The 13,338-nt window shown below is 53.0% G+C and overlaps 4 protein-coding genes across 4 annotated transcripts; 3 read left to right on the top strand and 1 right to left on the bottom strand.

Annotated features, from left to right (window-relative positions):
- Window positions 1–370: 370 nt before the first annotated feature.
- Window positions 371–974, top strand: PG997_004341 (uncharacterized protein; the record flags this gene model as incomplete). The annotated part of the gene is made up of 2 exons (XM_066808656.1): window positions 371–498; window positions 617–974. The coding sequence occupies 2 exons, from the start codon at window positions 371–373 to the stop codon at window positions 972–974; spliced, it is 486 nt and encodes a 161-aa protein (XP_066672274.1).
- Window positions 975–2,298: 1,324 nt separating this feature from the next.
- Window positions 2,299–5,068, bottom strand: PG997_004342 (putative transitional endoplasmic reticulum ATPase; the record flags this gene model as incomplete). The annotated part of the gene is made up of 6 exons (XM_066808657.1): window positions 2,299–2,888; window positions 2,946–4,437; window positions 4,497–4,746; window positions 4,818–4,873; window positions 4,947–4,974; window positions 5,028–5,068. 6 exons carry the CDS (start codon window positions 5,066–5,068, stop codon window positions 2,299–2,301), a joined length of 2,457 nt encoding a protein of 818 aa, XP_066672275.1.
- Window positions 5,069–7,435: 2,367 nt separating this feature from the next.
- Window positions 7,436–9,773, top strand: PG997_004343 (Vacuolar amino acid transporter 1; the record flags this gene model as incomplete). Its single annotated transcript, XM_066808658.1, has 6 exons — window positions 7,436–7,611; window positions 7,667–8,332; window positions 8,392–8,804; window positions 8,857–9,017; window positions 9,078–9,538; window positions 9,599–9,773. 6 exons carry the CDS (start codon window positions 7,436–7,438, stop codon window positions 9,771–9,773), a joined length of 2,052 nt encoding a protein of 683 aa, XP_066672276.1.
- Window positions 9,774–10,506: 733 nt separating this feature from the next.
- Window positions 10,507–13,322, top strand: PG997_004344 (uncharacterized protein; the record flags this gene model as incomplete). The annotated part of the gene is made up of 5 exons (XM_066808659.1): window positions 10,507–10,941; window positions 11,085–12,030; window positions 12,087–12,464; window positions 12,522–12,914; window positions 12,967–13,322. The coding sequence occupies 5 exons, from the start codon at window positions 10,507–10,509 to the stop codon at window positions 13,320–13,322; spliced, it is 2,508 nt and encodes an 835-aa protein (XP_066672277.1).
- Window positions 13,323–13,338: the final 16 nt, after the last annotated feature.

A 13,338-nucleotide genomic window follows, 5' to 3' on the forward strand; every position in this document is an offset into this window, starting at 1 on the left:
CGCAACATCGCTCTCCATTGTCCACGACGACTTGGTTTCCCTCGTACAATCCGTCAATCGCCTTCGTTTCTGTTGACATGAGGTTCCCATAATGACCAATGTGCTCACGAAAACTCCCGTAATCTAAGTCCAAGTCCAATTCGTCGCCCATAACGCCCACTGCGCACGCTCTTGCCTGCCCCCCCAAGAGCTGGCCTTCTGTCGCCTCGTCTCATCCTTGACATGCAAACGGGCGAAAGGCACCGCCACTACCACCACACGGGTCTCTTCCATTCCGTCTGACCACAAGGAACTCCGATTGGCAGGGCTTCTACAGAGAGAAACGAGTCGGACTCGGAGACGCCCTTCTTGTCGGCCCATTGAATAAATCATGTCGCCCCCACCAACCACCCCCGTCAAGGTGCCAGCATCGGCAGCCACTTACACACCGGCCACACTAGACCCGGACCTGCGATCCCAGATCAACGCGCTGTTGCTAAGAGAGGGACACGTCGAGAAGTAAGTCGATTCATCTACTCTCTCAACATACGCGACGCACCGAACAACCGGAAGAAGAAGAGAAAGAAGGAGGAGTAGAGTGCATGGCACAATACTGACTATCTTACCCTGCTTCCAGGATCCAGGAAGAGCTCCTCCACAGCCTGCACGCCCACCCCTCCAACTGGCCTTCGACGATACAGGCACATGCGATCTCGCTGCTGCGCTCGGGGGAGGCGACTACGTTCCCCGCGCTGATCCGCCGCGTCATGGACGACGTACGGCACGACACACAGGCTAAGGCCGCCGCTGCCGAGGATGGCAAGAATGGGGGAGTCAACGGCACCGCGACGAATGGAAACAACAAGAAGGCCGTTAACGGCGCGGCGGGCGACGCCAACAACCTCGCGATACCCGCCACCGTCGTAGACGACGTTCTTCGCGTCGCGCGGGAACGGCTAGAGGCCGTGTGCGAGGTCGAAGAGGATACTACTTAGGCAGTAGAATCCTCACATGGGGAAGAACCTTCGAAAGTGGAAGGGTCCTTAAAGAAAGAAGCACCGAAGAGGAAAGCACCAAAGAAAGCAGAACCTCCACAGCAGAAATGGAGGGCAGGAGGGTCGGGTAAAGCTAAGCCTTCTTCTAAGAAGAAGGGGGCTTTTTGAGCCGAACTAGAGGAGGAAAGAGGGAAGGGAGGAAGTGTTCTCAGACCCCCGCAGGGCGTACCACATACCGTCCAGTTGGCTGGGGGTACGGGGGTTTTGTTCAAAGCATGGATTGGAGTTGAGGCGTAGAAGTCATTTTTATCCGCGGCCTCATTGCTGCAGCAGAACGCAACCTGTTTGATGATACCGCGTGCCGAGATCGGCCAGAGTCCTTTAGAGAGGCAAAACGAAATAAAATTACCTTCGAAATATCCCTTGGGCATGCTCGGTTTGTCATCTTGATTCGGTGTATCATGTCCGGTGTATGATGTAGCATGCATAGGTATCTAGAAGGATAGCTACCAGCACTCCACTGGCACCAGGTCTGGGCACCTAGAACAATCCTCTACTGCACCGGCTGTGCAAACCATTGACAATATGGATTCTGTTCAAAGGAGACTTAACATCCATCCCAGATTACATAGCCTGGAGAGCACCACTCTGCCATCGGCCCTCTTCAGGCCAATCTCTTCAATGTCGTGCCTGGTGATCGGTGATCTCGGTCTATATACGACCCAGGTAGCTACTGGCTCCCTCCCAGAGGATGGTAATGCTATACTTTTCAGGAGAACTACATAATAAGCTAAAACGACCAATGTATATCAATACGGCAAGAAAATGCAACTCAACAACTACTTAGATAGAATAGACCTAAACTAGACCTGTCACTGCATCATCTGTAGAACGAATCCTCCCTCGGGTTATCACATCAAATGGCTCTATCCTATACTTCAGTCATGATTATAAGCCGACACCTACGAAACAATACAGGAATCGGTACACTAGTGCAGCATGCAATTTGGATAAGGCAATCGATGGTATGAAATCTATCGTAAACGTCTTCATCATTTGCGACATGCCACTGGATGCATGGTCAAACGTCTTAGGCTAGGCCGTTGTCGTCTACCGGTGCTGCTAGCCAGCTTCCTCGTCCGCATATCGCTTTATTGCCCTGTACTGGGCAAAGTCTACCGGGGTATTGCTCCCATGACCTCCTTAAGTGAGCCACCGTGAGGAACCAGCTATGGGCTACACGTTTCTGTCCTGCGGATAGAAGGCACCTGGAGGGAACTAGAATACAGTTGACCAGATGTGGTCGTGCGGGAAGAGACTAGATTTAGTCGTACAGACCATCGTCATCGCCGCCAGTGCCAAAGTCATTGTTGCCAGCAGCCGGCGCGCCATCAGCACCGCCAGTGGGGAACTTGAAGAATGCACCGGGGCCGGCGTTCTTCATCTGCTGGGCGAAGGCTTCGTACCGACGAATCTCAACGTCACCCACGGACCGACGAGCCATTTGCATGGCCTCCTCGAAATGGCGCTTGGTGAGTTCGGGAACGGGATCCTCACCCTCCTCATCAACATCCATATCGTCGCCAGCCGCCTCCCGCTCCTTGGTGCGGTTGATATCAGCTGTGATGGCCTCCTTGATAGCAATCTTGACAGCACGCTGGGTGATGAAACCAAGATCGGCACCAGAGAAGCCATGCGTCTTCGAGGCAATGAACTTGAGGTCGACATCACCAGCAACAGGTGTCTTGCGGAGCTGAGCGGAGAGGATGCTGAGACGACCCTCCTCATCGGGCAGAGGCACGTAAACCAGGGTATCGAGACGACCAGGCCGGCAAAGTGCGGGGTCCAGCTGCTCGGGTCTGTTGGTTGCGGCAATGACGAAAACGTTCTTCTTGGAGGTCATACCATCCATTTCTGCGATCGGTTAGTTTCAATGCTTTGAAACGCAAATATAAAGGTTGCGAGACTTACCAGTCAGAAGCTGGTTGACAACACGGTCGGAAGCGCCGCCAGCATCACCAACGGATCCACCACGGGCCTTGGCAATGGAGTCCAACTCATCGAGGAAGACAACGCAAGGGGCAGCTGCGCGAGCCTTGTCAAAGATGTCACGAATGTTGCTTTCAGACTCGCCGAACCACATGCTGAGCAACTCCGGACCCTTGATAGAGATGAAGTTGGCGGCACACTCATTGGCAACAGCCTTGGCCAACATTGTCTTACCCGTACCGGGAGGACCGTAGAACAAGACACCTCGAGAGGGAGAGAGACCAAACTTGAGGAACTTTTCGGGGTGATCGACGGGGTACATGACGGACTCCCGGAGCTCCTGCTTGACGGTCTCCAGGCCACCGATATCCTCCCAGCGAACGTTGGGAACCTCCACAACTGCAACTTCGCGAAGTGCCGAGGGGTTGGAGACTCCGAGAGCGAAGCGGAAGTTCTCCATAGTGACACCAAGCGAGTCAAGTACCTCTGCATCAATGGTGTCTTCATCGAGATCAATAAGATCCATCTTCTCACGAATCTGTTGCATAGCAGCCTCAGAGCAGAGGGCCGCCATATCAGCACCGACATAACCATGAGTCTCGGCGGCAATCTGCTCCAGATCGACGTCATCACCAAGCTTCATGTTCTTGGTGTGGATTTGGAGGATCTCCAGTCGGCCGGTAGGGTCGGGGATACCGATATCGACTTCACGGTCGAATCGGCCAAATCGTCGGAGAGCCGGGTCGATAGAGTTGGGACGGTTGGTTGCGGCCATGACGACCACGTTGGATCGAGACTTCATACCGTCCATGAGGGTGAGCAGTTGAGAGACGACTCGTCGCTCGACCTCACCATTTGTCTTCTCTCGCTTCGGGGCGATAGAATCGATTTCGTCGATGAAGATAATGGCGGGGGAGTTCTTCTCAGCCTCTTCGAAAGCCTTGCGCAGGTTCGATTCCGATTCACCAGCCATCTTCGACATGATCTCGGGACCGTTGATGAGGAAGAAGAAAGCACCGGTCTCGTTAGCGACAGCGCGAGCCATCAACGTCTTACCAGTACCAGGGGGTCCATAAAGAAGGACACCACGAGGGGGCTTGATACCGATCGACTTGAAGAGTTGGGGATGGCGCAGCGGCAGCTCAACCATCTCACGAATCTGGGCCATCTGCTTGCGGCAACCACCAATATCATCATAGCCAACCTCGTTGAGGTTGTTCTCCTCTTCTTCACGTTGAATGGGCTCTCCCTCACAGTGAATAACAGTGTCCTGAGCGACGATACCATACTCCGGAGGATCGACTTCTACCACCTTGAACTCCACTTGCCGCATACCACCGCGTACGATGAAAAGGTCGCCCTGTCGAACGGGTCGGTAGGCTTCACGGAAGTAAGGTGCAAGGAAAACGTCGAAGAGCGAGCCCGTCAGTCCCTCAACGGTATCGGCAATGGGCAGGACGGCAATGCGCTTAGCCTAAATTTGGCGGTTAACAAACAGTTTGGCGGCGAGGGAGGTATGACACGACTGCTTACATATTTGATATCAGGGCAGGGATGAATTGTGATGATGTCGCCGTGCTTCACACGCAAGTTGTGTCGAACGACTCGGTTGATGCGAGCACTTCCATCATCGAGATCGTCATCGGCCAAAACGATAAGAACGGTGTCCTTTCTCTTCTTTCCGCGAACGAGGACTGTGTCACCGCGGAACAGTTGAAGCTGCTCCATGGTGTTATTGGAGAGGGCGATGATCGAGTTGTCATCGTTCGTGGCATCGGTGACCCTAGATAAAAGCAAGGGAATATGTCAGCTGGGACCGAATATGCATGGAAACAAACACCAGATAAAACGTACACTAGCTGGTTGGGCTTCTTCTTCTTCTTGAGAATAGCCGTGGAGACATCGTTCTCCTGCAAAATCATGTCAGTGGGATGCTCCAAGTTCGTATCGAGATACTCAGGTCAGGCGATTGATTATCCGTACCTTCTTAATCTCGGCGCCAGAGGGGTCACTGCAAACGAGTCAGCAAATGGATCCTCAAATCCTCGTTTGTGGTCTACTCACACCAAGTTGACCTTGTGCTTGTGCTCCGGTTCAGACGCCATGATGTCTGTTTGGTCAGAGGAAAGGCGTTGTTGATTAGGTGCGGACGGAGAAGGACTGGCCTCGGAAGCCGTGGGGAAGATGACGGATGATGTAGTGGTGCTGTCGCAGTCGAGCGAGCCACACACGCAGAGGATGGAGGGGATGGGATGGGTGGGTTGAATCTGATCCTCTGGACAGATGGGGGGAAGGTGAAAATGGGTGGTTGAGGATGGAGGATGGAGGATGGTGGAATGGCAAGTCAAGGTTTTTGAATACAATCACCTCGAGTTGTAGTGAAGTGAAGTGAAGTAAAGTAGGTAGTATGTATGGCCCAGCGTTTGGAAGCTCAGGCGTGCTCCAGGTACCCAGTCGGTGACGATTGCGAATAAAGCTTGGACCTTGCCTTGTCTGGGAGCCTGGGAGCCTGTGTTAGGTAATGCTGAGGTCCTGCTGTAGGCAGTTCAGTTGGTGCTCCAGTCGGATCTATGGGTTTCTCCGCCACCTCCAGTCGGTTTAGGTATGTACTTACCTAAGGTTCCTGAACAATTAGGTAGCTGCACCCACTGAGGCCACGGTCTTCACAACGCTGGAGCCCGCGAGATGTTAGCGAATGTTCTTTTGCTTTCTATGATCCATGGGCCCGAATCTGTCGGCCGGAACTCACTCACTTACCGAACCAGCTTTTGGTGTGTTGCCGACAGGACAGACCATGAAGCAAACTGATGCCAACCTTATAAATTGATCAGAACTGGATGAGAAAGATTTTTTTATTAGTATGCCCCGATCTGAAGCGAGACGTGTTTATTAAAAGGCTTCGAGTCAACATGGGATGTCTTACGGATTAGGCTTGTATTCACCACGAAGCTCTGTCTGATTCGCTTTCTATCATTGGAGTCCATTCAATGCAACAAACCACTTCTCACCGTTGCCCAATAACACTAGACAATCAACTTCACTAATACTTGACTGGCAGTACACCTTTAGGTTCTGTTATTCGAGGAAAATGGCATCTGGCTGCTGCTCCATGAAACCCCCACGGCTTTACAAGACCTACCAATAGTTCCATTCTCATCCCAGCTCCCCTACCGAATCTGGATTTTGCGCCTGATATCTGCTTTAGTCCAGTCACCTCGGACCTGGGCAACAAACATTGGTCTCTGCCAGGTGCAGTGTGCTGAGTTTGGTATCACGGCCGTGTTAGCGAGAAGTTGGTTATGGCAGTCGGACCCATATTATAGGTAGGAATGTCCTTATCCTTATCAGAAGAGTGATTCTCGCCAGCATCATCTCCGCATTTGTCCGTTGGGTTTCTACAGCCTACTGGCACAGGCAGGTCCAGATGTACAAGTAGTATGTCCAAGAGGCTCCTCCGTTCTTACTGGCGGGGCGGAGGACGGATATAGCATGCGTGACCATTTTCTGCAGCCGCCCTGCAGTCGAAGTGAATCCATAGTTGAAATGACATCAGAGGGTTGTCCCGCATGGACCGCAATTGATGGCTTCACTTTTTTTACCTTTAAAGCTAGGTGCAACTCCGGCTTCATCTTGATGGAGATATTAGCAACCTGAGAAACCTCACGGCATCCAATGCCATTAGTAAAGAAGCTCCCAGGCATCTGACAGCGCCTCTCGTGCCCAATGAGAGAAATCTATTATTGTTGACATGTCGTAGCTTTTGGAGGCTTCTGCCCTCAGACCTGCAGGCTCTGGACCGAGAGACCCCGCAGAGGAGAGTCCCATTGCAACAAATATCCACAAACGGTGGGGTTGGTGATAAGCAACTTACTGGGGGGTCATGAGCAGATGAGCAGCATGGCGTGGGTTACTTGCAAAGAGGTGAAAAGTTACCTGACTCAATTGCTTGGAATCGAGCAGTTTCGCATTGAGAGATCGCCCTGCGGAAGGTCACTCCCTAACAGATGCAATGCCCTGCCTCGAGATCTCGCCCTTCTCCAGGGTCTCCACCAAATATCGCGGACGGAGCCGGCTTTCCATAGCCTCTGCCCACCCTTGGAGCTAGCCAGAGGTGATCCCAATGTGCATACAATCGGACTGGAGTACAGATGTAGCTGTGTTGATTTTTCGTATTATTTGTTGCCATTACTAAAGTAGGCGCATTCTCTGCTCGCGTGTGTATCGCAAGCCTGTCGAGCTGATATATATATTTTACCTTTGTCGGCGTCTTGGTTGGCTTTTCTCATTCCCTGGACCATATGGTGTGACCTTGGAAAATTCTACATCTTCATGCATTGTTGCCACTGACTCAACCTTTATAAACCTCCTTGGCCTGCCCACCGGCATTACCCTAACTGCAGCAGTCGATTATCCGAACCTGGGTCCTATCGGTTGAAAAGGTGCGGCTACTGTGTCGCGAGAGTACTGCAGTAATGGCCACCCGACATCCTTCCAACTGGGATGACTATGACCGCGGAGCTTCTCCCGGCAGATCTGGCAGCACTTCCTCCCTTGGGCAGAGCAGTAGCGTCCAGTTTGAAGAGCAGAGCCTTCTTCATGGCGAAAATCGCGCCCAAGGGGAGAATTGGCCGCACCGTGCTCGCCGACGGTATGCTATGCTGTGGCGCAATTGGTTCTTACTCACTGGCTAACGCTTTCGCTAGGTCGTCCGTCACCAACAGGTTAGCTGCGATCACCGAAATCGGCGGAGTCAACAGCTTGAGATCCTTCACCCGAAGCTGGCAGCGTGCGGCTGTCTTTCCGGAAGTCATCCCGCAGCGACCCGCGTTCGTGTTCGCCCCCGACCAAGAGCCCGTCCAAGCAGACCCTATTACATACGGCAGAGGCGATGTCGAGAATGTGGCCCCTCAGACGTCTCTACTTAGGCAGCACCTCGAGACCACGGGTTATGAGAATGCCATTGAGGACGAAGAGACAGGGCCTTCAGCCACTACCCCTCCTCTACTCCCGCATCGCCGGAGCAGCGAACGAAAAGGGCTTGGCAATGAACTGTCTCGTGTTATTTCGCCCTCGAATTCGGTGCGAAGCCGGGGATCGATATTTGAGATCCAGCCTCACCTAGCCTCACCCCCTATTGTGGGGAGTTTCTCCTCGTACAGGTCGTATGGCACCGTCGATTCCAATGTCAGCCGCCAGTCTATGGCCCAGGCCGGCGAGCTTTGGCGGCAGCAACAAGAAGTTGGTGCCGATGTCCCGGAGGGGGGCCGCCCTGCTATCTTAGTAAAGGAGGTAGAGCAAGAAGACGGTAAAATTGTGCTGGCCGTATCTGGGCAGTCCACTTTGCCTCAGACCGTTGTCAATTCCACAAAGTAAGCCTCTCTGCCCTCAGCCACCCAGCTGCCTGAAATCGTCTGACCTTCCTTGGTAGTGTTCTTATTGGGGTAGGCCTGCTTAGCTTACCCATCGGCCTCAAATATGCAGGATGGCTATGTGGCATGATCGCCCTGGCTCTCTGTGCTGCTGTCACGAGCTGGACGGCGCGGATCCTCTCACGATGCATGGACCTGGATCCCACCGTCATCACGTTTTCCGACATCGCTTATATATCCTTTGGCAGGAAGGCTCGCATCATAACCAGTGTGCTGTTCACGCTCGAACTTCTTGCCGCATGTGTTGCACTGATAGTTTTGTTTTCTGACTCATTGGATCTTCTATTCCCTGGGACCCTCACTGTTACTCAGTGGAAGATCGTCTGTACGATTATCCTGGCACCCATGCAATTCGCACCCCTCCGCGTTCTCAGTTTCACGAGTTTTGTCGGCATTGTTTGCGTCTTTAGCAGTGAGTTTGCCCACGGAGCCCCTTTGCGAATCTTCTCACTAACATACAGCAGTTGCCATTATCGTAATGGTGGACGGATTGCTTAAACCGACCACTCCTGGCTCTCTCATCCAACCTGCAATGACTTATGTATTCCCAGAGAATTGGTTGACTCTGCCACTGTCTTTTGGCCTGCTCATGTCGCCTTGGGGCGGTCACAGTGTCTTCCCAAATGTAGGCCAGCTTTTCCTCGGACACAAGGATGCAATGGGTCTCGAGACTGACGTTCCCTAGATCTACCGTGACATGCGCCACCCTTATCGTTACAAGGAGGCTGTTTCCATCACTTTCACCTTCACCTACCTCATTGATGCCGCAGTCGCAGTCGTCGGGTACATCATGTTCGGTGACGGCGTACGCGACGCAATCACATCTAATCTACTTAGAACCACCGGTTACCCCCAGGCGCTCAATGTACTGTTGGTCATATTCATCGCCATCATTCCATTGACCAAGATTCCGCTCAATGCACAGCCTATTGTTACCACATTGGAGCTGTTGGCCGGCCTGCGAACACAAGTAGTGGCCGACGACTCTATGCTGGTTGGGAGGTCCAGCGTGTTCAGGGGGTTCATGAAGATCTTCATACGCATATTCACGTTGATCGTCTTCCTGGTCATTTCCATTGCTTTCCCGGCGTTTGATACCATCATGGCCTTTATGGGTAGCGCGCTTTGTTACACCATCTGTGTTACGTAAGTTGCCACTGGCCTTCATGCTCCGAGAGAAAGGGACTGACAGCTTCACCTATCTAGCTTGCCATTGGCCTTTTACCTCAAACTGTTTGGCCACGAGCTGAGCAACAGGGAGCGCGTTTTGACATGGACCACCATGATCACCTCGTTGGTGCTTTCAATCGTTGGCACCGTCTGGGCATTCCTGCCCAAGCATTTGATCGGCGCAGATGCTAACGTGGAGTCTTTTCACTGAGTTGTCTTGTTGTGACGTTGGCTTTGAGTTATGTGACCATGAGAGGATGAGAGGACATGATGTGTTTCTATGCCGTTTTAGCATCTGCATTAGTTTTGCTGGACATTTCAAGCATATCTGTTTTCAACATAGCGGGCATCTTTAGTCAAAGCAGGAATATGTAGAATTGACTTTCAAAAGTTCAGCATATCCGAGTTCAGGTGTACGAGTTGTGATAGCTTATATGGTGACTGACTATCTACATACGTACACATGTAGTTAACAGGCTCGCCACATGATTGGTCTATAGGATGTATCGTATACCTCTTTATCAATGGATTCTTGGGGCTCCAGCCTCTAGGGCGAGATGGGCCCGCAAGAGAGGAGTATGTGGGCAGTGTGGAGCGGTTGGTTACTGTGGCTAAAGTTGCTACCTCCTATGTACTTTGTACTTTACACTACATCATATGTCCGTGCAGGGACAGAATAGAAAAGAAAAAAGTCCCTAACGGGCTGCAAAGCGGGCTGACAGGCTACTTTTCAGTACCTACAGGCCACCGCGTCTCGCTAATCAGCGCGAAACTCTCTAAAAGAGTGGCGTACGCATTTTAGATACCAATCGTCGCTGACAGCGTGCGTACGGCCGTCTTTCTCCTTCCCCTCGGATTGTGCATCGGCTTGGTGCGTTTTTCACATTTGTCTCGAATCCAGCATGTTATGAAGCATCACCCAGTGAAACTACCTGCTGAACCTCATGGCGACCGAAGAAGGGAACCAGCGCATGTCGTTGGATCAGAATGAAGATGCAGACAGTTTGGACTCGAGCAGCGAGGATGGAGATGCTCCCGAAGCAACCGAGACTGAGGAACAGCCGGTGGAGTGGCTAGCCACCAGTCGAGCGAAACGATCAACTGCCGGAAACCGCATGCAATCTATGTTGGCCGTCGAAGAACCCGACGACGAACTCGAACTCTTGTTTGCCGAAGATGGAGAGGACGGCGGCTTTACCGACGTCGATGAGGATGCATCCGACGTGCAAATGGACTCGTCATCCGACGATGACGATGCCCACGAGAATGCCGACGAAGACGAAGGAGAAAAGGAGTTGGCACGACAAGCCCGTGAGAGCAAGCAGGCGGCGCGGAAGCGCAAGGCGCAGGAGGCAATACCGTTGAAGTTTCGCAAGAAGGTAAAGATCAATACAGACACGACGAGCTCGGTAGCCACCACGCCAGCGCCACGGCCCAAGAGAAAATCAGAGCGTGCAAGCTGGCTGCCATCCACCTCAGACATGCCGACCCGAGCGTCCAAGCGTGAAACCACCATGCTCAGCAAGGAACAGCTGCATCAGCAGATGTTGGAGCGAGAGGCGAAACGTCTCAAGCAGGTCGACGCAATGGAGCGCAAGGCCAAGAGGATGGAGGCCCTCAAAAGCCACCCATGACCCAGGCCGAGCGTCTCGCAGAGGCTGCCCTCGTGGAGAAGAGGAACGCCAAGAGCCTGAACAGGTGGGAAGAAGCTGAAAAGCAGAGGGAGGCCGAGCGTCGAGCAAAGCTTGCCGCCCTGAACAACCGACAGCTTAGTGGTCCGGTAGTCACATTCTGGAGTGGTGTTGGGGAATGGGTAGATGGCAAGCTGAAATACGTCGGCAAGATTGTCACGATCGAGGAGAAGCCAGCCAAGAAGAAACGTACATCCACAGCAGGCGTGGACCTCCCAGCAGAACCACCCAGCAAGGATGAAGAAGGCAAAGAGGCGGGCCAGAAAGCCGAACCAGAAGTACCTGTACAGACGACTGAGACCGACCAAGTACCAGTCGCGGAAACTGGTCCGGAATCAGCAGAACCCAAAGAGAAACCGGCGCCAGCTGAGAAAGAGATATTCGATCTTCCCATTGCGCGTCTGCCCTCTCAGCCAAAAGATGAACAACCCTTCCGGCCGAAGGATCTACCGCAGCATCCACAAGAACCACAACCACTGCAGAATCCGGACTCTCCTGACCCTAAAGTCACAGCCGATGAGATAGAACATCGAGATCAGGCACGGCCCTCATCAGAGAAACCAATGCAGTCTAAGCCTGCAGAGCTCAAGGCCCCTGATATCAAACCCCCGGATATGAAATCTCAGGAGCCGGGTGTATATACCACCAGCATGTTTGCGCCGCCTTCGCAGCTGCCAGTCATGAAGCCCCCTGAGATGAAGCCGCCGACGAATAGTTTCCTGGCGCCACCCCAGGGGCCACACAAAGTGGGCTATCTATGCCAGTGCTGGGCTATTCGTCACCCTCTCCCATGGGGTCCAATTCTTCAAATGTACTGGCACCGCCAATGTCAGCACCAAGACAATCACCTTTAGCAGCTCCTCAGCCTGATACCCGCCCTTCTCTAGCACCCCCGGCAGCCTCAGCGCCGACACCACCTCAACCCCAAGCAGCCCAAAAGCCATCTGCCCTCAAAGCTCCGACTCCACATGCACCACCACCACCCACGAAAACTCCAAGCAGCTCTAAACCTGTGCCATCACATACCGGCAGGTCAAAGGGGCATGCGCAAAAGGAGAAGGCATCACCCCCACCGCGGCCCCCTACGCCCCCTCCCAACGGCAAAGCCACCAGGAATTGCATCCTCCTTCAGAACTTTAACGAAAATGCTATCAGCCAAAAGGCTGTGCAGACACGTATTCTGTTTGGGAAGGAGATGCAAAAACTAGCTAGTAAGTTACCCCTGCATGTCATGCTGAAAATAAGGTTATATCTAACAAAAAACCCAGAGCCTGGACCTGCACCTCGCTGCGTTATTACGAACCACCTGGCTCGTTATAGGGACCCTGAGACGGGGCTGCCGTACTACAACAGTTACGCCTATAAACAAATTCAAAAGTTGAAGCACGGCGACTACAAGTGGAGTCAGTTGGTAGGCGCCTGGGTAGGAAGCGGTTCTCTTGCAGCCACAGGAGTTCCAGCCAGATTTCTTGACCCAACTGCTCCAGCACCCCCTAAGGTTGAGGCCGAACAGCCCGCAGTCTCTGGGGGAAAGAAACCGGAAGAAGCGTCTCGAGGAAAACCAGGGGAAACCGCACCCGTTACACCCGTTACACCAGTGACGCCGACTGGGGCAACTCCAAGCAACCCCTTCTGGGGCGGTTCCGGGCAGTACAGCTACAGTCAGCTTGAGCAAACCAGCAGACGTAGCTCAGAGTAAACCGACCGGACCAGCCAGCTCGCCTGCCACACAGCCAGCCACTAAAACGCAAGCTCAGGCTGAGTCAAGCAACCACCCTGCACCACCTGCTCCTGTTACGGAGAAAATTATACCGGTGGCAGAGCACTCGGCCACAAAAGATGCAAACTCCGAAGTAGTGAGTGTTTCGTCGAGTGCGAATGCGCCTGTAGGACCCGGTTTGGTTCACTCCGTGGCATCTCCGGTCGGCGCAGCAACATCAGATGCTTTCAAAACCTCGCCCACGAGCACACCAGTGCCTGTGTCAACATCTGCACGAGAGACTACCCAGGAGGGAGAGGCACTTTCATCAAAGTCGACTGCACAGACGACTACTGCGGTTCAGCCATGAAGGTTGAGACATCATT

The sequence above is a fragment of the Apiospora hydei genome, assembly GCF_038363865.1.
Source record: "Apiospora hydei strain CBS 114990 chromosome Unknown utg000004l_segment0_segment0, whole genome shotgun sequence".
Classification (NCBI taxonomy): Eukaryota; Fungi; Ascomycota; class Sordariomycetes; order Amphisphaeriales; family Apiosporaceae; genus Apiospora; species Apiospora hydei.